This window comes from Pezoporus wallicus, unplaced genomic scaffold, assembly GCF_028554395.1.
Source record: "Pezoporus wallicus isolate ANWC-B61680 ecotype Strahan unplaced genomic scaffold, APGP_CSIRO_Pwel_v1 contig_7684, whole genome shotgun sequence".
Lineage (NCBI taxonomy): Eukaryota > Metazoa > Chordata > Aves > Psittaciformes > Psittacidae > Pezoporus > Pezoporus wallicus.
The window spans coordinates 959,089-984,257 of record NW_026642638.1 but is presented as its reverse complement, the minus strand read 5'-3'; the positions used below and the strand labels follow the sequence as shown (position 1 = coordinate 984,257).

General features: G+C 47.7%; 3 protein-coding genes across 3 annotated transcripts in view; all 3 read right to left on the bottom strand.

Annotated features, from left to right (window-relative positions):
* Window positions 1-2,369: 2,369 nt before the first annotated feature.
* On the bottom strand, window positions 2,370-3,783 carry ZAR1 (zygote arrest 1). Its single transcript, XM_057431070.1, is given in 4 exon segments — window positions 2,370-2,620; window positions 2,623-2,716; window positions 2,793-2,885; window positions 2,966-3,783. Coding segments are annotated over 4 exon segments (1,143 nt in total). The 5' UTR covers window positions 3,752-3,783; the 3' UTR covers window positions 2,370-2,450.
* Window positions 3,784-4,424: 641 nt separating this feature from the next.
* On the bottom strand, window positions 4,425-6,648 carry SLC10A4 (solute carrier family 10 member 4). Its single transcript, XM_057431069.1, has 3 exons — window positions 6,101-6,648; window positions 5,539-5,749; window positions 4,425-4,963 (listed from the first exon to the last, which is right to left on the bottom strand). Exons 1-3 carry the CDS (start codon window positions 6,484-6,486, stop codon window positions 4,448-4,450), a joined length of 1,113 nt encoding a protein of 370 aa, XP_057287052.1. The 5' UTR covers window positions 6,487-6,648; the 3' UTR covers window positions 4,425-4,447.
* Window positions 6,649-20,871: 14,223 nt separating this feature from the next.
* Window positions 20,872-25,169, bottom strand: part of SLAIN2 (SLAIN motif family member 2) — a 35,666-nt gene continuing 31,368 nt past the window's right edge. The window contains exon 10 of the mRNA XM_057431104.1: window positions 20,872-23,537. Within this exon, the coding sequence (XP_057287087.1) occupies window positions 23,471-23,537 (67 nt within the window). The 3' untranslated portion in view covers window positions 20,872-23,470. The remainder of the gene's footprint in view (window positions 23,538-25,169) is intronic.

Genomic DNA, 25,169 nt, shown 5'->3' with positions numbered 1-25,169 from the left:
ATGAGGAAATCTTGTTTAATATTGCTGTGCACTGCACTCAACTCCTCTGAGCCTTAAAACCTTGCTACCTGCTGCTCAGAACTTTCATCAACTGCTTGCTTAGACTAGTTGGAGTTGAAGCATGCCACTCAGCCTGGATAAGCCAGGCCTGTTCTGCTTCTTATCAAATAGATGCAACTGCTGCTTTTACTGTAGTTAGCAGGGATGACAACTCTTAAGTTGTACTAAGTTTCACTTGGGCTATTACCGATACTAACTGCATAAGAGTCATCATATTCACAGCAAGTAATCCTCAAAGCAGTGCTTGCAAGGACATATGTATAACTAGGAAGCACTTGACCACTCATCTTGCTATGGATTGCCATATGACTTCACACTGACACGGTTTAAACCACGACATACAAGTTCTCAAACTCATTACCAAGGTGCACAAGACGCATTACAGCTGGTCCCCCACACTGCATCCTTCAGGAACAGACTACAGCTGTTTGTTAGAATGGCTAAGGCAAATGAGAAAACATAGATCACTACAGAGGGGGCCTCAGCTGTGCATCTCAAGCTGGAGACTTGTCACTGCTCATTACTGTAATTACAGGCGAGTTCAAGGTACATAAGCCTGCAGCAGAAGCTGCCCAGCTGCAGCTGTACTTTGCAAGCTGAACAGGGTAAGGATGGAACTGTGGAAGTCTGAGTGAGCTGCTGAAACAAGGAGTATTCCCTTTTACTGTGATACAGGGAAACTGTTTTAGGTGGAAGCATGAAATAAACCAGTACCCCATTCAGGGGTGTGACAGGTCTCCTTGTTCCTGGATCACCTCATGCTGCTGTGATAACAAATGGAGCAAGAATAAATAACATCACTTGCAATAAATTGGTGCCTAGGCATTAAGCCTTAGTTACTGCAGCACATTCAAGGGGAATGTTAAACTACAGCAGGAATCTAAAAGAAGATGAGTTAAGCCTACAGAATTAACACTCACTGCACCTCTAAATGGGCATCTGTTACTACAAGGACAATGTTGGCCTACCTTGCCATACACACTAGCTTCCATTTAGAGATGCACAACCACCTGGCACAGGACTCAGACTGGTTCCCTTTCAGTCTCTAATAAGAGCCGTCTTAAGTAGGCTGGGTACAGGTGGTGTAAGTTTGTTACAGCCAAGATACATCAGTCCTTCCAAATAGAAGCTACCTCAAGAGCTCTGCAGAAGGCTTTGTGCATTATTATGCTCAATTTTGAAATTAACAGCTTTATTAGCATCCTCAAAAAAAAAAAACAACCCACAGAACCCCCCCCCCCAAAAAAAATAACAAGGTTTGCCTCTTTAAGTTTATCCAACTCCTCTGCTGTAAGGCAGACTGGGGGGCGTAGGTTTTACTAGGCTGTGAATCTGCTCAGATGGTGATGCCATAGTCCCAGAGCCAACTTGTAACACCTTTCAGAAGTATGGTGTCCCTAGAGATCATTACCACTGGCAGTACCAACAGGCCTGAGAGAACACCATCTGGGAGTAGCCCTGCTGATGCTGCCACTACTACCCAACCCCAGAAGTACAACTCCTAGTTGCAAACCCAAACCCAGAAGGGTGTGACTGGGGAGCTCCCAGAGACATCTAAACCATAACTAGATCAAACTCTTCAAGTGTAAACCACTAAGTGCACAGCTCCTGTGCATCACTGCAGGTACAGGAGGAAGCCAGGCCGATGCAGCCACCATACTTCAAGCTTTTGAAGCATCACTCCTCTTGATAACTTTGCGGAGGCAGAGACAGGCAACTCATTCACCAAGAGACCATAATAGGAGCGACTCCCTTCCCCAGCAGTTTGTGAGAACTGCCCCTGAATGGTGCATTAACAACAACCTTTCTTTGGCTTTAGTCTACAGAAAGGAACACCAGCTTAGCTAAACGTACACCAGCTGCAGAAGCAATGTAGCCTTTACACTTAATTTCTCAATCATTTGCTAGTGATAAAGAACAGGTGCAGAGACTTTCCACAACAGGGAATACAAGCATGCACAACAAGTAAATACTATTAGGTGTTTTGCTTACGAATGATACTCTACTACCTAACTTTGATGTTAGCTTTGAGCATTTGATTAGTTCAAGGGGAAGAGCAGTAACAAACATCCTTTCCCACCTCAGATTCTAGAAGGTCTCAAGTCAGCTGCTGCCAGAGACCACTGCCGATTTACAAAATCACTATTTGTAGGCTCTTCCCCTGTTCAAATTGCAGCAATAGGCACTCTCTGAGCTGGGCACAAACCCACCTGATCATCTCACCGTGCTTTGCAGTATCTTTATTTGCATGCTTTCCCCACCCACACCCCACTAAGTGCCTTCAACAATACCACCACCAAAACCAAAAGCCAACCTGCTCTACTTGCAGTTCCCTATAAGAGCCCTCAACAAAACCATCCATTCAGATGATGTATTTGAAGCTGAACGTGCTATCGCAGGACAGGCGCTTCCCCTTGCACCTCCCGCAGAGGTCCTGGCGGTGCGGCCGCTTGGGGTCCACGTGGCGCATCTTCACCGGGCAGGTGCACCGCGTCTGCTTGCAGCTCTGCGGGAGGAGGCGGCGGTCGGCGGCCGGGCGAGGGGCGGGGCGGCCCGGCCCGGTGGGTTGGGGGTCCCTTACCTGGCAGGTGATGTCCTCCACATGGTACGGGTTGTAGGACTTCTGGCAGGTACGGCAAAACTGCCGGAAATAGACCTGGGGGAGAGGCCGGGGTCAGCGGGGGGGGGTGTCCCGGCGGGCGAGGGGGTGATCCCGGCCTGCCGCGCCCTACCTTGTTGGTGCCCTGGACGCACCAGACGTAGGCGCTCTCCCAGCGGATGTTGCAGTCCTTGCAGTGGTAGTAGCCGTATTTCTGCTCCAGGAACTGCCGGGGACAGCCGTTACTCGACAAGGCAGGCGCATCCCGGCCGGGCCCCACTCCGCTCCCCCTCGCCCGCCTCTCACCTGGAAGCGCAGCCGGGTCTTTCCCGCCGCCGGCTCTCGCTTCTGGGGAGCGGCCGCCGCCTCTTCCCGCTCCGCCACCTTTTTCTCCACCTGGCTGCCCTCCGGCTCTGCCGCCGGCAGCTCTGGGGTCGCAGCCGGACGCTGTTCCAAGGGCTCGGCGTCGCCCTCGGCGGGGTTCTCCCAGCTGTCCCGCACGGCGGCCGCCTCCTCCTCTCGTTGTTTCCGCAGCGCGGCCGCCTCCTCCTCGACGGCTACCTCCACCTTCTCCTGCGGCCGCCGCTCCGGCTCCTCCAAGAAGGCGGTGAGTCTGCGGGACGCCATGGGCGAGTAGACGGCCATGGTGCGGGGGAAGCGGACGGCGCGGGTGCTGGTGGTGGCGGGGCTGCCCTGCTCCTGCTCCCTCGGCAATTCCCGCTCCGCCGGGAGGTGCCGCGACCCGCCGGGGGGGTCGGGACGGCGGCGCAGCAGCGTGCGGGGCCCGAGCGAGCACTGCACCGAGGCGTCCTGCCGCGGGTTTACCTGGACGCCCACCTCCTTGGTGTTGGCCTTGCGGAGCCGCGGCGTCAGGTTGGGGTTGACCTGGGAGAGGATGGCCTTCAGCTGCGCCCGCTGGTAGTTATCGAAGTACTCGGCGGCCGCTGCCGCCTCCCCATAGCCCGAGAAGTAGCTGCTGCCCCGCGGCCTCCAGCCGCCCGCCGCCCCGCCCTTGCCCTTGGGCGGCGGGTAGCGGTAGGAGTAGGGGTGGTAGGCAGCGTACAGGTAGCTTTCCATCGCCTCCTCCGCCATTCCACTGCACCCGAGGTACCCCCCCTGGGGGACGGTCTTAAATACCCCGGGCGGGGCGGGACCGGTGCTGGGCTTCCCCCGCCCCCGAGGGGCGCCGTCCTTGACTGCCCCTTCCCATCCCCGCCCGGTGAGGGCCTGGGTCCCGCTGACCCAGCACAGCTTCCCGGGAGACCCGGGTAGCGCGGCCCTTAATTGGCCCCGAAGGATTAATCAGCGGGGAACACGGGTTTGGTTCAGCTTCGCCATGTATTTGCGGCGGAACAACGAGCACAGTGCTGTTACAGCGGGTGAGAGGCACGAACATACACGCACACAGGGCGGTTTTGTCTGTTCATCTGTGCTGGTGCCGTATTGGCTTCACTTCTGCCAAACACCTGTCTCCTTTTTCATACCCATTCGTGCTGCACTCCAGTGGGCAAGAACCTCCTCGCGCCAAGACTGATTCGCATCATCACAGTGATACTTTTTCCTTTGCTTTTTAATTTTGTCCATAGCTATATTTGAGGAAACATGACTGCCATGGTAATAAACACACAACACCTTGTACAATGGGAGCGGCTGGAGAAACGATGGAGGTGGGGCAGCTCAGCTTGCACAGTGGCGAGCACAGCCCCAGCCTGGCTGCAAGCACAACACACATCACATGTCCCCGTTCCCGTCCCGTCCCCCCCCCCAGGTGTCACCTCCTTTTCTTGCCTAAAGCGCTGTCTGCGTTGGCTTCATTTGAATGGAGTTGTGCTCCTCCGTGGTCACTGTGCCATATGAAGTATCAGGAACTTCCTCTTCCTTCAGTTTCTTGTAGGATATATCTGTGTCTTCCTCCTCATCGAGCATATCTTGTTTGTAGCTGTCTCTCCCATACATCTTGTATACCAGCACAAAGAGTCCCGCTTCTGCCGACTGAAAAAGCGCATAAAGCAAGGGAAACATGTACATGCTCCCGATGAGCTCTGGGGGAAAGGTGAGTTTGAGGATGGCGGTGCAGAGCTGGACATTTTGGCACCCCGTTTCCAACGACACTGTTCTCCTGCAGTGTGGGGGCATTTTAAAGACCGTGGCTAAGCCGTATCCCAAGGCGTACCCCGCTAGGGGCATCAGCACCGCAATGGCGTAGACAGACGCAGGAATATGTGCCATCAGATCTGGGCCCAGCATTGTCCCAGTCAGGATGAACAGGATCACCAGAGTCACCAAGAGGGACCACAGGGAAATCTGGCAATAGATACATTGATAAACAACATGGGGGTTATTGGTTTAAAAGGATAAGCAGAGCAGGTAGAAGCTTGATAGAGAGTCTAAACTGCAAAACGTGGTTGCATTGGATTTCCAGCTTTGCTCCTGCCTCAGGACTTTGGTGGTGGTTGATCATATCTCAGGGAAGGAAGGGGCTGAGCTTGCCCTCCATCATTCTGCTTTGGGATGACTTGCTGGGGAAGCAGGGCTTGTGCTTTGTTTCTCCTTTTGTGATTAAGCTAAAATTGGTTGTGTATTTGAGGAAGTGTCACCGTGCCTGTGGGTTAGTTTCCCTAGCTCTGGGTGCAGCGGGAGCTGAGAGAGAGTAGGATGTAGGGAATGCCTCTGCTCCAGGACTGGGCTGCCCCCTGGGCCCCAGGGGATGGATAACCTGCCCCTTCCCACCCCTTCTGTCTCTGTCCCGCCGTTTTATTTCAAGATTGTCAATCCTTATATCCCACCTAAGTAATGGAATATGCCTATCTATCGGTTCAGAGGGACCAGAAAGGTCACTGCCATAGGACACCCCCCCTCTCCCAGCGCCGCGTGCCTACCTTAACCAGGAGGTCGGCAGCGCGGGGGTAGCGGTACCGGATGAGCACCCCCAGGCCGATGGGCAGGAGGGTGCTGCCTAGCGTGAGGCTCACCGCGCCCAGGGGCAGCAGCTGCACCACGGCCGTATTGATCCAGGGGCGGCTGTAGATCCAGAGGCAGAGGGGCATCAGGAAGAGAGCCAGGAGCGTGGAGGAGGCCGTCATGATAATGCTGCACCGGGGGACCAAAGAGACACGGTATCACTGCGCGCCCGGCCGGGAGGCGGCTCCCACGGAAAGGGGACTCTGCAGCCGGCGGGGTCGCTTCTCACGGCAAGAGCCCCCCCTTCCCTGCCCCGGCCAGGATCGGGCAGGCAGGCTTCTTAGGGAAGGGGGTAAGAAGCGCGTGTCGGGGTCCATAAGGTCCGTCCTCCCCGATAAAAGCAGGAGAGCGGGTTTCCAGCCGCGCCGTGCCCGTCCGTCCCGGCGCCTCCGCCGGCAGGTGCCCCGCAAACCCTGCCCGCGCCCCGTGGTCGCCGCAGCCCTCCGTCCGGCTACAAGCGAGGGAGAGCGGGGCGCCTACCTGAGGTTCATGTCCCCGTCGACGAGCACCGACATGAGGTTGGAGAGGTTGCCCCCGGGACAGCAGCCGCACAGCAGCACAGCTACGGCCGCTACTTCATCCAGGGCGAAGATGAGGGCGAGGAGAAAGGCCAGCAGCGGCATGGCCACGAACTGCCCCAGCAGCGCCAGCAGCAGCCCCACGGGCCGCCGCAGCTGATGCCCCAGCTGCCCCAGCTCCACGGCGCAGCCCAACCCCAGCATGGTCACGCAGAGCGCCAGCCCCACCAGCACGCTCAAGCCCTGGCTGAGGGAGCGGTCCGCGAAAGCCCCGCCGCCCCCCGCCAGCGACCCGCCGTCGAGGCCGCCGTCCCCCGCCGCCGTCGGGGGCTGCGCGGAGCCTGCCATGGGCTGCTCGGCCCCCGGGAGCCGCCGGCTCCGCTGGGCCGGGCCCCGAGGAGGGAGCGGGCGGCGGCGGGGCCGTCAGAGCGGGGACCGCATCCCAACCGGGCGCTCCCGAGCGCTGCCGCCACCGTCCGTCGCCGCGCGCCGGCTGTCTGCTCCGGGCACCGCCCGCGCGCACCCGGGACCGCGCGGGGCCACCCGGCGGTGGGCGGTGACTCGGTACCGCCCCGACGGCGAGCTGCGCCCCCGACAGCGCCGCCCGGACCGGACCCACAGCCGCAGCGGCGGGTCAGGGCTGGACCCCGCTCCACGGTGCCACCCTCGGGGCGGTGTCTGGAGCCGGCCCCGCCGCCTGCACACCCCCCCGGGGGGTCGCGGCTTCTCTTCGTGCTGCGGTACCGGGGGTTCGCTTCAGCGTCAAATGGCAGTCGGTGTCGCAGTGTCACCAGAGGTAGGTGGGCAGCACCGGGGACCCTCAGCCGAGCTCCTTCACCCTCCAGGCAACAAATAAAACCAAATTGGAGGCAGATTGCTGTAGTTCGTTCGTATTTTGGGGCTGTGTGCTTCTGGAGGAGGGGAGTGCAGGGTCTGGTCAACTTGCTGGGCCAAGAACCATCCTCTGAGCTTAATTTTCAGGTCTGCGTATGCAGAGAAGTGCTTGCAGTGTATTTATTGTGCTTCTTAAAGTCTTACCGCTGCTGTATCTTATACCGTCCTTCATGTAGCCAATAGCTGACTTCACAATGTGCAGGTCATTTGCTTATCAAGCCCTCCCTGGTTTGTAAGTCATGCCGGTGCGGTTCCCCTGTCTCATCGGCAAGCCAGGATCATCTTGGGCAAGACCAGGCTGGGTCAGTTGGGCAGAGCAGGAGACAGCTGCTTATCGAGCAGGTGTGAAGGACACAGGCCAGACCTCCTGCTTTATGTCTGAGTGCCACACCCCAGACTCCCTGCTGGAGTAGGGCTGGTTGTGGGAAGATGCTTTTGTGTCACAATGTATGACATATATCATACAGGCAATTATAGGAGTTTAGTGAAGCTAGATGCCAATGGAGCAGACGCATCCCCTTCCAGAGCCCACCCAGTCATGGTAAACCTGAGTTTCAAGGACACTGAACTGCAGTAGGAATATATTGTGAATGCATTGTAACACATCAAGACCTCTCGAGGTTTTCCTTAAAATGTATCAGCTGAAATTCAAACCTGGCTCTTGATTTAAACAAGAGAAGTACTGCTGACTTCAGGGAGAGCCAAGTCTGAACCCTGGATGGACAAGCGCTGTCACCCTTACGGCACCAAGCGTATTTCCACATCCAGCAAGTACATGCGGCTGAACATGGTTCTTGTCTCTTTAACTCACTGCAGGCTTCCCCAGTATGTCATCATAAAGTACAGGCTGGAGCCTGGAGTGATGCTCAATAGTTTTGCTGTGAGGCAGCTGGCTCACGCATAGTGCACTCCATGATGTTTCTAAATCAATAGCCAGTTCCTTTTGTGGAGGGCAGGAGAAAGCATACTGCCTGCCCTGCTATTACTGGAAGCAACAGACTGAGTATAAAAAGACAAATAAGCCCAATCGTGTATGATTCTCAAATTATTCCTTGTTAGTCCCTCTGTTGAAAAATGAGCATAAGAGATAGCAATAGCAAGGAGAGGGAGGACTCACTGAAATATAAGCTTGTTGTAGTTTGTAACTTTTATAAGTAATACTGCCTTACATTATTCTTAGGAGGGGTTTGATTTCCATAGGAGAGCACCTCCTGTGCTGTAGACTGCTCTGGAGCAACAAAAATCCTTTAAACACTAGGGATTTTGTTTGCTATTTTATAACAGGATTTTTTGTGCCTTCCCTTTATTGAATTGGTGAAAAATAAGAGGATGGGCTTGCAAGGACTTTTGCTAGTGCTGTAAGAAATGAGCAAAGTGACCTTGCAGTTCATTTGGCTAGTGACTGGCTGCTCAACCACGCTGGAGGTGGTATCTGAATCACTTGCTTCTCCTGCCAGAGATGGAAAGCATCTGGCATAGCCCAGGATTATTGCAAAATTGTGGGCATTGCATATCTGCAATGAAGTTCCCTTGGTGTCCTCCAGGGTAAGTAAGTCACTGCGGGTGTTGTGACCTGTTCTCAGTTTGGGGCAGCAAGGGGTGTGCAGCCATTATACTTGTTGCTTCCTCATGCTCAGGAGCCTCGGGTGAGAAGAGCTGGTTTGCCCATCCCAAGCAAGTAAGGGATAAATCCCAGTCTAGGACTTGAAAGCCTACATCCTGACTGTGTTGGACATCAGGTGCGTGTATGCTGTGGTTAAGAGCACTATGTAAAAGCAGAACAGTGGGGTGGGCTGACAGAGCAAAGTGTGGTCACCCCTCTTTTTCTGCTCTTCCCATTTGAGCTCGGTATCCATTTCAGCTCCCCGCTCCTCCCACCCTGCCTCGTTGTGTCCATGCCTGGGTCTGCTGGAAGCAGCAGAGCTCAGCTGCTGTGGGATGGCGTCACCCACCCATAAGTCATGCTTTACCTCTCTGTGTGTCTGTGCCACATGATTTGTGGAGTTGTGCTGGGCGTTTGCAGAGGAAGAGATTCCTCCGGAAGATAGTCCTGGAGGATGGAAGGCTTTCAGTCAGCCCTTTAAGTAGTGGTGCTTAAATAGGCTGGGACAAAATGCTGCCATGAAAGTGATGTTCACGTGAGACCTGTCAGGAGTAGTTTCTGATTTTCAGGGGATGTACAATCCCTTCATTTCTAATTTACTTGCTGTGCACCTAGGTTATGGATAAAAATTAAAAGGAAATTTAAGGTTTAATAGCACAGGAATCATTTTCCATGGAAAAAGAGAAAGTCTTTGCTGTCATTGACTTGGCTTAAAATACTCCTTAATTTCACACAATACACCTTAGGGTGTATTGTGCTATCCTCCCCCCACAGTTTAGGGTGAACTTGTGGTAAACTCCATGAAATGCATCTTCTTGTTCTTGTTATAACTTAGATCCAGAGTGGTTATTTTTGTGGCTTAGGAGAGTTAGGAATTGGAGCACAGTTGTGCAGAGGTGATCTTGGTTGTTCTTCCATGGTTATCTTTGTGCTCGGAAGGATGTGTCAGCTGGTCTTGTGCTGAAGTAGGTCCCTTTGATACCTGTCTCCAGCACTGCTCTTAAGAGCAGCAGCACAGAGGGGACTGCAGCTTTTGTCACTCAGCTCCACTGAACCAGCGACTGCGAGATCCTAGCAAGTTCATGGCTATTTTCTGTTTAATTTTGTATTGTTTAGGAGCTGGTTCACCAAACAGGTGAGAAAACACATTTTTAAAATCAGATGAAGCACTGAGATCTGTGCAGTTGAGTTGTTCCTAAAAACCTTCCCAACCAGACAGACAGAAACTGCTTTGGTGAGGATGCACTGATCAGTCAACATTGCTCCTTCCCCTGCCCACTTTGTGTTTCACACAAAGGCAGAATGCAGTTGGACCATGTAGGTGGAGAACACACAAGAGCCACAGGTTTCCTGTTAGTTCATTGTTCCTGTAGCAGTCTATAGTGCAGAAGGCCTGGGACAGACCTGCCTTCCCTGCCTCCCGGCCTTCTCTGCTACCCTTCAGCATGACACCTGGCCCCATTGCAGCCCATCATGCCTTATCCAAAGCTTACTTTTCTTAAAATCTCCTTTGTCCTTAGCAGAGTGCCATGGCTTGGTGCTGCACAGTAAATCTGCACAATAATCAGTGTCTTTTATCCCTTTTATCTGGTCCTTGACCAGACCCAGGGTTTGAATTTCAGGGTGAGGAAAATCAGATATGTGTCCCTCCCTCCCCTCCTCAGTGGGAGTCATCACCAAGTCCCTGTTGTCTCCTCTACAGGCGGGATCCCACCAAATCATCCTTCTCTTCCCCTTGACCCAGGTGGCAAAGGCATCCAGGCACCCTCCTCCTCTTCCTTCTCCCTCCTCCACTGCACTGTATCTGCTTCGCTTCTTCCCTGTGCCTTTGTGATTTCTCCATTCCTGGGAGTCCTGTCCCCTTCTCCCTCCGATTCCTTTTTCAAATGATGTCTGTTTCCGTCCAGCTCTTCCATGTTTACACCTCCCTTGGGAGCAGTGCCCTGCAACTCATAGTCTCTGAGATTCTATTAAATAGAAGTGGTGTGGAAGGGGAACAACACAAGCCTCTTTTGTTTCCCCGCTATCTGCTCAGACTATCTGGGCACCTGGGGATGGATCTTTCCACTGGAGCCCTGGGTTAGAAGTCAAGGGCAGAAATTATCATGATAAAACCCTCCTTGTCATACGTGGTGTCTCCCCCTGTTTATTTTTAAGATGCCTGGAGACCATTAATCAGCAAGTAAGTGCATGGTGACTTGGGTTGCAATGTTCCAGTAATTCATAATTAGAATTAAGTGCTTAAGGCTGCGTGATCTGCCTTTAAAAACGAACTGAAGGGATTTTTTGCCAGCCATCACATTAGAAAAAAGCTTCTGGTCCATGAAAGGAGACAAAATCAGGGGATCGCTGAGGAATGATTTTGTAAATTGATGGCTGGGAGTCAGTTGTTGAGGCTGTTTTACCCTACAACTGTAAACCAATTACTAGTACCATTTTTTCCTTTAAGCAATTAAGTGCCTTTATGTGAGATACCTTTACTCAAAATAAGAAAGAATTCTGCTTCCCTGTTCCCTTTTGTTGCTATTTGATCTTTTTCTGGAGTTGGAGTATTATCAGGATTAAGGTGAAAGTCATAATAAAATAAATGACCTGATGACTAATGCATGCCTTGGTCCAAAAGAGCCAAAATTAGCATCTTGTCCAGCCAGGCAGGGACAGGAGGTGAGATGGGGCTGCCTCTGAAGGCCCTGGATTCAGTTTTAAAAGCCAAATGGTATTCTGCACCGTAGGCATGGGTCTCACTCTGCATGGGCAGAGGGGCTCAGCCATCCTGCAGATACAGGCACATCTTGGGTGCTGCGGCCCTGATTTACATGCAGCCTCTTCAGCATCTGAGGGAGCAGGGGAGGTGCAGGGGGACCCCAATGGCTGTGAGGGTACAGTGGTGGCATCGAGGGCAAAGAGCACACTGAAAATAGGGTGTGCACAGCCTGGTAAATGGTGAGGCTCTAGGGTGAATGTGCAGTTGCAGGCCTGGATCCAGCTGGGCTTATTGGCTTTCACTGTCTATTGAGGCTCACAGCCCACTCTTAATTTCCTGTGCAGGAACCTGGTCGGGGTAGGAACATAATTCAAGGGAGGTAATATGGAAGTAGATCACACAAATGTGGTTTTGTGCCTTGTAAAATCTGTATTTAGGGGGTTGCAGAAAAGCGCCAGATCAGAGTAAATGACACAAGGAGTGTATTGTCCCACAGAATAATTGACATGTCGAGAATGCACGAGTAAACCTAATAATACCTACAGCAGCAGTTGCTTCACAGAGTATTCATTTAATTGAAGAAAGACACCCCAAAGACAAATTACATCCCTCTCCCACCAAAGCTTTCTCCATATTAAAAGGAATGTTAATGGTGAGCCCCATGGGAAAGATGAGAGTTAACAGCATCAATATTCTATCTCAGGTTGCACACAAAAAATCTTTGCATTCAGCTGTCGTTTGTATTGCTGCATCAAAGGTGCCTGGATGTGGGCTAAGACTGTTTTATGTTAGAAACTGTATAAACAGAGAATGAAAATGCTTCTTGTCTGCTGCCAAATACTTACCAAGTAATAAAAATGAGTATCAGTAATCCTGATCAACAAATAAGCAAGCCCGTCAAAGTAGGTGCACTCTTACCCATATTAAATCTCAAGGTGTCAGGCAAATGGGAAGAAATAAACCTCAAACATAATAGAATCTCTTAGTGCTTATCTTATATGACGTTGTATATTAATCCCATGAAAGTAGCCTCGACACATTGTGCTATGTGCACTTTGAAAACCGTGATAAAGTAGGACACTTTTAATAACCTAAAGAGTCTTCTGAATTTTGGACCTATAGTATCAGTAGAACCTGTGTGTGGCTGCAGCTGAGGAGGGTGTTCTCTGGGTTTTATGTACGTGTTGGTTTGCCACCAAGATGAAAGTGTGAATGACAACACAATCTTTGAGCTCCTTTCTGGAGTGCATAAGCAGAAATGCTGGGTATGAACCCCAGAGAGTATTTCGTCCTGCCTGAGGTGTTCACTTTACCACTAGTTGAAAGTAGGCTGTGTATAATAGCCTCACAAGTCCACAGAGATACATACATGGGTTTAAGACCTCACATCTCTCTGTGATGTAACTGCGCTTGTGGCCGTAGGTACTGGCAACACAACGGGGAGCACAGGGACCTGGCTATGCTGGAAATGGCAAGCGAGGTCCATAGCCCAGAGCTAAAGTCTGTGGCCTGAACTGCCTGCAGGGTTTATTAAGCTGGCAGCGTCTTGCATGGTGCCTGCCAGATAATGGGCTCTGAGCAGAGCTGTTTAAGATTGGATAGTCAGAGGGAGGAATAAAAAGCCATCAGCCCTTTATTTCAGGTGAAGGAATTAAAGAAAACCAAGATATCAGCATAAACATGTACAAAATGGCCCCTTTAAGAGCTCCTGACCCCTGCTCAGTCCATGCTAATGTCAGAAAGCAAAATATTAGGAATATTATTAAATTTATTTTAATGTATTAAATATATAACAATTATTAAATATATTTTTTCTTACATATAATTTCAAAATAAAATACTTGAAACATATGTTTTACCCGTATATACATGGGCAGCCTAAATGCTGACTATCAGTAGGAGGGTCTTGCTGCTGGAGTCAATGCTGGGACCGTAAGAGGAGCTACCCAAAGAGGTGTGTAAGGTATCAGTGCTCAGCATTCCCACCCAGGTGTGAGCAGTACCCTGCAGTGATCCCAGGCCCAGAAGGGAAGTCCAGCCAAACAAATCCTGCCCAAAGCCCTTCCAGGCAAGGGGCCCCGGGCAGGACAGGGGTTGGGGGTGGACAGGGAGATAGTGGAGTTACCACTTCCCATCTGGTGTTGGTACAGAAACAACTCCTCACAAAGCAAATTGTTTCAAACCGCTGCCAAGAAGCCCAAACAAAGCCAGCAGTAATACACTGAAATGAATTTGTTTGCTCAATGTAAGTAGTGGCAAAGCTGCACACTGGAGACAAGTGCATTGAGCTCCAGCAGGTACCTTACTCCCAAGGAGTGAGCCTGTACTGTGTTATCCCTTCGTCACAAAGGAAATCTCTGCTCGACAACTGCTAAACATCCACAGAGTCCATTTTCACTTGTAGTTTTCTTGACGGAGTATTGCTGACACCCTCCATAGGACGTGCCACAAGCCAAGAGCAACCACCTGCAGTCTCTACAGACACAATGTGTGCATTCCACTCCCAGAGGGGCTCCGCAGTAGGATGACTTGCTGCGCTCCTCCAACAAGCAGCAATAACCAAGAACAGGGATTTCACTGCACAGACTTCTTTAAACCCTTTGATTTAGTGGCACAGCAAACATGTCCAAGCACTTTTGTCACTTCGGGTAGCGAGGCTGCCTTGCAGCTTATGGCTGTTCACTGCGGCATGCTGGCATTCACCATTTGCATCCCTGTCCTTTTCAAATTCAAGAGATTTTTGGCAACAATCTCAACCTTTACTGGATAATGAAAGATGTTATCCAAAAACTAAGGGGCAGATTTTAGACCTTAAGTAACCAAAAATTGTATTTTAAGGTCATAACAAACAGTAACAGCAGTTGGGCAACCAATGTACTAAGCAGTAATATACCAAATGCAAATAACACTGTCATTTGTGTGAAAAAGCAGGTTGCAGCTGAGCTCTCCCCAGGGAATTTCTTGGATCAGATGCCCAAATCTGGAAGCCCCGAGAAGCCAGGCTCTGCAGAAAAGGAGACCGGCGCATCCTCCCCATTGCAGAGTGGTAACAGCATCATTTGCAGTTGCTGCTGTTGCCCCAGAGCTGAAGCAGTCCCTTTGCAACACAGGCTCCAACCCCATCGTGCCGGTGGGACTTGGTGACTCATTGCTCCACTAGGTTGTTCAGAGGAGCTGCTCTGGGGGTCGGTTGTGCTTGAGTGCTGTGTTAACTGCAGGTGGACCTGCTGTGGAGAGAAGAGAGGGCGTGTGTCTTATGTAATCCACACCAGCTGTGGGAGGTCAATACAAGCCTTTTCACATCCTGCAGTTCTAAGGTGATGCTACACATACAGATGGAAAGCCCCATTATTTCTGCAGTCTTAAACATTTCAGGGGGTTTAAGTCCATCCGACCCTGAGTAAAAAGTCCAATGGGTATTTCAGACTCTGAAAATCTAGGCAACAAGATTGAAATATCAAAACTGGCACTGGAGCAGTCACTGCTAACCCGGGTGCACCCTGCGCGTCCCTAAGGATGAAAGGTGAGGTGCAAGAAAAATGAGCTGAATTTTCTCTTTCAGATAAAGTCACGTACCTGCATGGGAGGTGGTTTTTATGGCCAGCTGGGCATGGCTTGGGCTTCCCTCTGGCTGAGGCTTTCCGTCCTGAAGTGTAGCTGTTAAATTCATTCAGGACCTTATGGGCAGTTTCGTGTAAGTTCAGAGTGGTGTGGTGAATTGAAGCTGAACTCGGGCAAACTTCGGACTGGGTAAGTGCAGAAAAAAGCAAGACGTCCCCCTAGTGTCTGGGAAAGAGGCGAACAGAGCAAAACCGGGAAACCCAGGAGCATTCTTGAGGTAAGAAAGGCACAAAAGACAGTAAAATAGAAGGGCTAAAAAGAGTGCGTAAATGAGATATAAATGTAACCTACCTGTTGTTCTGAATCTTGAAATGAGGTTCCTGGTAGGCAGATTTCAGTGATTTGCTTTGCTAATTAACGTTAGTTAATTCTTTTCATAATGAGGAGGATGCAGGAAGTGGGAACACACTGACAGAAAGGATCCTCTATTGAAGAGACTTTGGAGAGGAGGGCAGCACAGAAGCATGGCCTGGGCAAGGAGCAGGGGAGATGGGCTGAGCCAAGGCCCTGCAGAGGGTATGTGGTTTGAGCCCTGTAATGCGAACCACTTCTTTTTCATCCTTCAGTTCTACCAATGAGTCCTCAGCCCAGGGAAGGAACCCTAAGCTGGTGTGCCACACCAGTCAGGGTGGGAAGATAAGGGTTAGAAACCAGTAGAGCCTACTGCACAGTAGCAAGCCTCGGAGTGGTTTTGGAAAAGGACTTTTCCATTTCTTCAATGACAGACAGGTCAGGAAGGCTGCGCTGGTGGCTGGAGGGGTGCATGTGCCCACAGGGTGCTGTATTTCACTGCTCTGGGCTTATTTCCCTGTGGAGATAAAGGTGAGAAGCTCACCAGCTATTGATTAAATCCCTGTGTTGTGCTCAGGAGGAAGGCTTGGCAGAGCCTGGTGTTAGCGAAAGCTGCTTTGCTGCTGAAGGCGAGGGCTGCACTGGTCTCCCCCATGCTTTACCGGAGCCATGCCTTTAAGAAGTCCCTTTCAGTATTACCAGACACAGTGTGTCTGTGTACCTAGGCAATACCATTTGCACTCAGTGGAGCTGAGCCCCTGTGAATGGCTGCATAACCACAGTCACTAAATCCCTCGGTTTTTCCTTTTTTTTTTTTTTTAAAGGAAAAGAAAAATCCCTGTGACATTTACAATAGACATTATGTGCTCTCTGACATTTGGGCTGATAAACCAAGGTCGACCCAATTCCTGTTCTTAACTTACCCCACTGTATCAGACAAAATATGAACTGACTGGCCAACCCTTTAAGTAGTCATACATCTGCCCCTGGCTCCCAGCACATGAGTTATGAAGACTGGTGGTTATTTCAGTGATGATGAAGAGAGCCTCAAGAAAATAAATGAGTCCTCCTTGGAATGTGTGTGGCAGAGCAGAACTGACTGTGTGGGTCTCCTGTAGTCCAGTCTGGTGCCATGATGACATTTTTTTTGTTTCCACAGGTATTCAGGAGGGCCCCATGCACCAAATCAACAGCATGAGCTCTGCACCAGCGACCTGGGAGGAGAGGTACATGCTGTGATAGGACAAGGGGCAATGGGTTCAAAGTTAAATAGGGAAGACTCAGGTCAGATGTAAGGAAGAAGTTCTTTACTGCGAGGGTGGTGAGGCACTGGAATGGGTTGCCCAAGGAAGTCGTGAATGCTCCATCCCTGGCAGTGTTCAAGGCCAGGTTGGACAGAGCCTTGGGTGGCATGGTTTAGCGTGAGGTGTCCCTGCCTATGGCAGGGGGGTTGGAACTAGATGATCTTAAGGTCCTTTCCAACCCTAACTATTCTATGATTCATTCTATGATTCAGTTCTCTGATTCAGTTAGCAATGGCTGCTGTTGGCTATGCATCTGCACCCTCAGCTTCAGGGCAGTGGCCATGCCCATGCTGCCTGTGCAGTGTGTGCAGGCAGGGGTGTTGTGTAGCTCAGGACCTGCCAGTACCTACCAGTAAGGCTGGGCATAGATGGAGGGGCCTGCTCAGGCTGTGCTCCAGGGGCTGAGTGACAGCTTGGGGCTGACATCAGACAGGGCTGGCTTTAAAAGGACAAGAATTAGGCCAAGGCTTTCATAAGTCCTTTGAAGTCAGGTCAGTTGAAGCAGCATTAACGTGGTTTTATGTGTTCCATTAGGCCAGTGGGGAATGGATGAACAGAAACAATGTAACACTGCTCTGGGCTCAGGATTGGGTGAGTAACTATGGGAATAAATGGACGACCTTAGAGCTGAGAGATGCAAGTTTTAGACAAGGTCTGAGGCACAGCATGAAAAGCAGAGGTTTTGCCTGATCTCCTTCCCCTCACTCCTCTTTTCTTTGAGAGGGGACTCCAAATGGCAGCATGTGCTTCAATAAAATATCATTTCTAAAGGAGGAGAGAGGTGAAGATATATTTAAGGTGGCATAAGATACTCTTGTCCTGCTGACCTTCATTAAGACAAATAGGTCTGCTTGGAGAAGAAGGATTATGTAGTGGTCCTTTAACTCAGTATGTACCAGGCTCACTCAGCAAGCAGTGCAGCTGGCCTTTCCCTCAGCCCCAGACAGGATGCAAACCACATTCCTTGTAATCCAGAACTTGGTTCAGCATCATTTTCTCACATCGGCATTTCGGATGTGAGAGAGCAGGAGCACTGTGAAATGATTGATACAGCAATATGCACCTGCTGAGTGAAAGGGAGGTAAAGATCAGTCAGGTAACGAAGCCTTTGTAATGGGTTGCACAGATTTGTTTGCTGATAATGGCTCTAGGAAAACAAAAATCATAGGCAGCTGGCTTGAGACAAAGATAGGGGAGTGCTAGGAGTTAGAGTGCAGTGGTGAGCAGGAGGCTGAGGAAAGTCCTATGTGTCCATCCATGCTTCCACCACTAGCTTCCAACACCATCCAGGTGTTTTTGTTCACCTACTTGGCTTTAAGCAGTAAGGCCATGCAGAGTCCCAAGCCGTGTCATTGATACCTACTTCCATGTTAGTAAGCATCTTTTTCTCTTGGACAGGATGCAGGCGGGGAACAATGTAGAACACAAGTGTCTCTATTCACCTTCCTGTTACTATATAGAGCCCTAACATGGACCATTTTGGAAGACATTAACTGCCCTTCTTACAGACAGAAACTAGTTTAATTGCTGTATGTATGCTTTCTTTGAATGCAAAATCTCCCAAGCTTATGTAGAATACAACAGAGAAATATACTACTTGACTAATTTCACCAAATACCAGACCAAGAAATGCCGGTGTTCTCAGAAATGAGTTACTATTCACATGTGAATGGATTCCATTCATTTCAGTTTTATGGGCAGACATAAGCTGTAAGAAAGCATGAAAAATGTATTAGGCCAAGTGTCTCCTAAACTGCAGCTGCGCAGGCCAGAGTGGCTGGTGTTCACCCTGCTCTTCTCACAGCCTTGTTGCTGCAGGAACGTGGAGGAAGCTGTTGTCAGGCTTGAGCCCGGGTGCTGGGTGCAGAGAGTAAGTTCCTCTGACATCAGGTCAGGTTGTTGGTACTAGCAGGGTTGTTAAATAGCCTCTCATGGCAGGGCTGTGAAAAGTCGCCATTTTGGCTACAGTCCCAAGAAAACCATGGAAAAGAGAATGGAAAAGGACAGAATAGAACAATCCATAGTTTATGTTGTGCATGATAATCAAAAGCTGCGTGATGCTGGGGATGGACAACAGCATCACCTGCTCAGTATGGCACACACCACTCATCCCGATGCGCTCATTTTTTGAATCACACTTGCTGGAGCTGCCAACAGCTTCTAGGGGTAATTTAAAAGCAGCAGGGAGGGCTGAGCACTCTGGAAAAGAGGGCAGCACATGCCAGTGTCTTTTAAACTTTATCTCATTTTCCAACAGAGAATGCATTTACAGGATTACCCGTGTTTATGCTGATAGGAGCTCAGCTTACAACAGAAGTATCTTCTTTTGTTTGAGACAGGTAGAGTCCACTTTTCTCTCGTGTGAGTGCCACACAGCATAGAGACCCTCAGGCTTTCCAGGTTTTAAAGCTAAGAGTTTAAATTGTTTTTTTTTTTTATTGTGGTTTCTTTTGGTTGTTTTTAATTTACTGTTTGCAACAGGCATGGGTGATGCACCGAGCTGAAACATCACTTTGCTGGTAAGGAATCGTTTTAGCTACCTGTTCCTTTAAATCCTGCTGAAGATCTGCAGGTTAGTTTCAGTTATTTTATTACAGTTATGCCTACGGCAGATGGGTTGGAACTAGATGATCTTAAGGTCCTTTCCAACCCTAAGTAGTCTATGATTCTATGTTTTGTGTGCTGCAAGATGTTTATGTAGTCACCACAGAGTATATCATTTGGTGTAAAGAGGGCAGTGATGCACAGTACAACTGTGTGAGACACGGTATCTGCTCCCTTCAGGTCTCCAGTTCTTGGAGCAGAGAGCAGCTTCTTTATTGGGACGTTCTGGGTACACCATGGATGGATAGATGCTTCAGAGTGCGCCCAAATCCCAGCCACATCTTCCTGAGCCAAGAGACACAGAGGGACTGCCTGCAGGTGTCAGCCCTGCACTACAGAAAGCACACGAACCAAGTCAAGAGCAGGTGGGCGTTTGGCTTTGTTTTTTGAATCAAAGCAACCTCACATCACAAATGTTTTACTGAGAAAGTAAAGATTGGAAAATCTCATTTACTGCTGTTCTCAAAGATTAGAAGAAGGAGAACTAAAGACGCATCCCAGTCATATTCTTGTCCCACAGGTGTTTTTCTTTCTCAGAAAGAAAACTTACTACAAGTAAGTTTTAAACGACCAAATCTGTGTACAGTAAAAGCAGTTTCAACCTTCTGCTTCCTTACACGCTCATCACTTATTTTTCTTTGCTATTGCCATCAGACTCTTAGAGGGTAACGCCCTATGGCATAAAACATGACCTAGTGCTTCTACAACAAACCCGGAGGAGCTGTCAGACCTTCACTCAGAGTAAGAGACTGCAAAACCAGTATTTTCTATCTTGAGTCTTGCAATACCATGATGCTAATTACAAGGAATAGTTGAATATGGAAGAGTTTGTTACAGCAACCTACTGCAAGGGAAGCGCAGAAGGCTGTTGATTGCCTGAGATTTTGACATTGCCGTTTTCCTGAAGGGATGTGAGGCAATCAGTACTTGACTGCAGAACTAAAAAGCAATGAGGGGAAGGGTAGTGGATCACAGGTTAGAAGCAGCAGGTGCTGCTGTAAACTGCAGCTCTACGTAAGTAGGTCAGCTAATTAGGGGGAAGCATTTTTATCTACTGACTGAACTACAACACAGGGACAGTGCTGAGATAATTAATAGCAAGCCTCCCACCTTAAATTTTGTTAAATAGATTTAATATTAAGTGGCCACCAAACAGAAATCAGCCCATTTTATTAGTACCAAGATAAGAAAAAGATGGCATTCGCATTACTACTGGATACGTTGCTTTGCAGCAAAACGAAGATTCTAGGAAGTTACCAAGTTCAAGACAAACTTCCTGCTTCTATACAAGCCAAAAGGTATGAACTAGATGAAACATGTACTTGAAAGTATTTGTTTCTTGGGGTGGTTCAAAGTGAGCTTGAATCCTGTAAAACTGAAGGCAAATTGTACACTTAGAATTGCACAAAGCACTCTAGGTGAACACTCAGAATTCAGTTCTTCACGTAACTCTGAATTACACTTCATCCTTCCAGAGCAGAGGCACAGCACAGGCCCACCTCAGGCTGTCAGTGGACACACATCACCCCTGTACAGCACTGGACTCGGATCATGAATTACAGGGGGCAGGAGCTGATGTTGGTACTCCTAGAAAAGTAAAGATGGTTTTTGAAAACCAACCCAGCCAACCCAAAATGCCCTAAACCATTAACCTCTAAAGCTCTAAAAGCTTTTAAAACCACTTTGTTATAAAAATAATGATCCAGGAAATATTTTGTGGTAAGAATATTTTATATTTATATTTTTTTACACTTTTAACACTTACAAAAACATTCAAACACAAAAAATTAAATAACTTTGGAAGCAGAACAAGTCCTTCTGCCTACACACATACAATAATTCCAAGCTGTTGGCACAAAAAGTAATCCACATTCATAAACCCCTTACTACTATATCAAACATAAGTTAAGTAAATCATAGGCACTAGTTTATCAAATCCGTATTTCCACACGTCTGCAGTAAATCTCTAAACACAGAGCCCCGTGATTTCCTGATACAAATAAACTGGTAATGCACAAAGGCTTTCTAGTAAACAAGCAGTCTGTCTTTTCAGGAAGTCATTTGCTGTATTTCAGGGGAGAACAGCAGAGAAAAGAACCCTTAGAAAACTTAAGCTGAACTTACCCAAGTGATGAATTACTTAACTTAAGGAAACGTACACAACAGTTTGATGCAGCCATGGTAACCCCCCCAATATCATCATCTAAACTAACCTTCCAAATTTAAGTCAATCAAATGTTTGATAAAATCCTCCCATTAAAATTCACCTTTTTCAATGAAGACTGCAGCATTGCTTTCTAAAAATGCTGAAATATTAAAATTCAGGCTCAAGTGAGAACATGTGCATTTGATCTAGTCCTCTCCTCTGCTTAACAGTGACATGAGATACTGACATCCATCACCTGTGCCAGCGGATGCCACAAGGCTAGATCAGTGGTATGTACTGATCTACTGGTGCAAGGTAGTTTCTGTACCCCTGCTGAAAGCTTACTGAATTACAGTATATTTGATACCCCGACTTCAGTCTCAGCACAGATCTTGGTCTGAAGTGTGAAGTCATTCATCAACCCAAAGTTTGCTTGAGTAATCAGAGCTGCAAATTAGTCTCCACTCCTTCCTATTTGGCTTCTTCCAAATCAAGTAGAATCTCATGGCTTTTTATCCAGGAATATGTTAATGCTGGCCTAAAATTCAAGTGCTAGAACTTCAGGGTTAGTTTTCCTCTGAGTGGCTGCAGTCAAAACGCACCAGCAGTTCCAAACTCAGATACTAATGGGGCTGAAGGCTACCTACCATCCAATCCAACTTGTAGTGTTCATCAGTCATTGCACAAAGGATATACCATTCACATTCTCTTACTTCATTGACTGTACATCCAAAATACTGAAAAAGCTTCAAACAAAATCCCTTGCATTTAACTAGTCCCACCCAATACAACTTTAGTTACAAATGTTTGTATGATGTCTTCCAAAACAGAAAACAATGGTTCAAACGCTAAATATATGAATGAGTTGTCCAGAGCAAAATGTGTTAGAATAAGTCAGAGCCACCAGAGGAATTTAATAGCTTGTAAACAGACACAGCAGTTTTCATACTCTTTTACCGGTAATGTAAGATACACGTAAGGCAAAGTACATATTTAAACACACTTACATGGGCAATATCTTCTGTAAAAATATTTACAATTTCAAATAAACCAATTTAAGAAATGGATGAAAGTAAAAAAATAGGATACAGAAAACTCCCTCATACCATGGAACATCACCTAAATGAATATCATTTGGCATCAAAAGTCAACTCATTACCTTAAAATTTGTATGTTACAAGTGCATAGTTGTGTTTCCTTCTCCTTAACTATCAGCATTTACAGTTGCTCCAGGCTGCAAGCATAGTGGTATGGTATTAGAACAAATTAACATTGTGACTTGCTCTTTCCTTTGTATGGAAACCTGTCATAAAAAAAAGTTTTCCCCAAATAGTGAGCCATATGTTAAAAATGTGTCTACAATAGCAAAGGCCATCTTTCCTGAGCCAGGAACTTTAAGGTTAGAAAGATTGTACAACTGGTACTAAGCCCTTTTGGCAATCGAATGTATAAGAGCATTTAAAGCTGATAAATCAACATAGGAAAGATGCAATCTATACTATTGCATTTGTATGCGTCTGCTACATTCAAATGTTTAATGTTAATAAAAGCCATGGCTACTGCTTAACTGTTCTGTTTAATCCTCCAGACTAACTTCCAATTCTTTCTAGAGGACGTACGTACCACTTTCCCCAAAGAGAATCTCATACAATTGTTAAAAGCAATGTTTCACTAGCACTGTAGCAGTCTGCAATCAGAATACTAGCTCTGATTAACATAGTCTTGTTTCAACAGTACATATTCACGAATCTTTCTGCTGAATTCAAACAGGCTGAAAATGAAGCTTTAGACAATGTAAGTTGACTGTTATCATTGCTGTTTTTCAAGATGGGCATTTCTTTGGCATTCATTAGGTTTTTGCCCAGACATTGGCCACTGTCATAAATGCTCATATTGATACATTTTTAGCAAGCAAGAAAAAAAAACCCAAGAACTGATAGCAATGTAATGTAGACGTGATTGTATGACCACCAAACATCTGATGTTAGATGTCATTAAAGTGCTGCTTTATAATCTCTGCCAGATTGTGCTAATTAGAGACAGAGAGGTCTGGAATTTTTACAAATCCCAAAAGTCACATCTGAACAGTTTGTATAATCAAGCTGTCTTTTAGCCTGGTGAGGAGGCATATATGAGCACTGGAACTTTGCATTAAGCTTTGCAGTTCAGTAGCAGCCATCTTTCCAACTCTCGTCTTTCACGTTGCCGTAAGTTTTCGGAGCGGGCAACGACCTAAAATAAAATGAGATATTTTTCAGTTTCATACATAACTGCCAAAGTCACAATACATAAGAATTTAAATATTTCCTAAGTAATTGAAATAGTCACACTTCATTTGTTTGCTTTTCTACAATACAGATTAAGATAAACCCCAAAGTATTTTCAGTTTCAGGTTCTGTGTGTTGTATTTTGGCAACTGCCATGTCAGCTAAACATCTGCATATATAGTCAGAAAACATTTTGCTATTACAAGTTTGTATTCTCACAGAGCAATCTCCCACCACTTAAAAATAGGCTTTTTCCTCTCTCTCCCCCAACCCCTGCCATGATGTATAAACAGGGAAATCCTTGTTTAGTTTTATATTTTGCTTATATCAAAACCTTGACATGCACAGATAATTCATTATTGCAGTGTGTACAGATATTGCATTACACATTCATAGAAACATTTAGGTTGGAAAAGATCACCTTTAAGATCACCAAGTTCAACTGTTAACCCAGCACTGCCAAGTCCACCACTAAACCATGTCCCTGAGTGCCACATCTACCTGTCCTTTAAATACCTCCAGGGATGGTGACTCAACCACTCCCCTGGGCAGCCTGTTCCAATGTTTGATGCCCCCCCCCCCCTTTTGGTGAAGAAATTTTTCTCAATAACCACTCTAAACCTCCCCTGGTGCAGCTTGAGGCCATTTCCTCTTGTCCTACGTATGTAAACCTTAAAGAAAAAAACAGCTGTGTAAGTGAAGCACTTGTCTATGGACAAGTTGTGATTTGGCCAACCACACTTCGCTACTATTAAGAATTTCCTGTCAGAAACAACTGCTTTTTGTTGCACAAAGTTTCACACTGCTGACAGTGCAGACGCAGGCTGCAAAACAGTCATTACTGTGACAGTCACTTGTCATTCCCCTGCCCAGCATTCACTGCAGAACAGAACTCTTTCACTTTGCTACTGGCAGCTGTTCTATCCTTTTTACAATACTGGAGACAAACAGTTAATCCTTTCTGTTTATGGAGATTCTTAATATTTCTCAGGGGTGACTGCTTCTTTCTGTCAGCTGGCTTCCACTTGACACCTCCAGTGAAAATCCACATTAGTATGGCATTAAGAGCACATACTCTAAATGATGCATCACTTCTTCTGATTCTTGTGAAGACGTATCCTGGGAAAGGGGACATATCCATGTAGCATTTTCAGTTAATACTTGGTCTGTTTTGTGGTTGTTCTCCAAAACACTCTGACATTAAGCAACTTTACAGCTGGGTGCTAGCACAGAGATTATGTTTAAGCTGAAAATTCTGCTTTGTCCTGTGGGTTAATTGCACTGATTTTTAAGCTTAGCAAATGCTAAGGATGCCACCTCTGTCCTCATGTGTCTTCCTTCGTAATGTTTCTACCTATACAAGAACTCACTATGGTCCACTTCCTGACTTACGGATTACAATAGGAAAATAGTTCTGACTTTAGAATGTGTCACTCAGTGGTACAAATGAATTTTCACTTGCCAGCTAGATTTTGTAACGTTTTACCACATGCAAATTCTTACTGCCTTCTCAGACGACATTAAACCACTTTATTTACTTAGTTCAGTATCTTTTATTATTCATTTTACTTTCACACTCTAATTCAAGAATCTCTGT

Excerpts from the sequence above, each read along its gene's own strand:
- SLC10A4 (XM_057431069.1), bottom strand. The coding sequence starts at position 6,486 with ATGGCAGGCTCCGCGCAGCCCCCGACGGCGGCGGGGGACGGCGGCCTC. Across the intron at positions 5,750-6,100 it reads GACGGGGACATGAACCTCAG|CATTATCATGACGGCCTCCT; the intron begins GTAGGCGCCCCG and ends CCCCCGGTGCAG. Across the intron at positions 4,964-5,538 it reads CTGCCGACCTCCTGGTTAAG|ATTTCCCTGTGGTCCCTCTT; the intron begins GTAGGCACGCGG and ends ATCTATTGCCAG.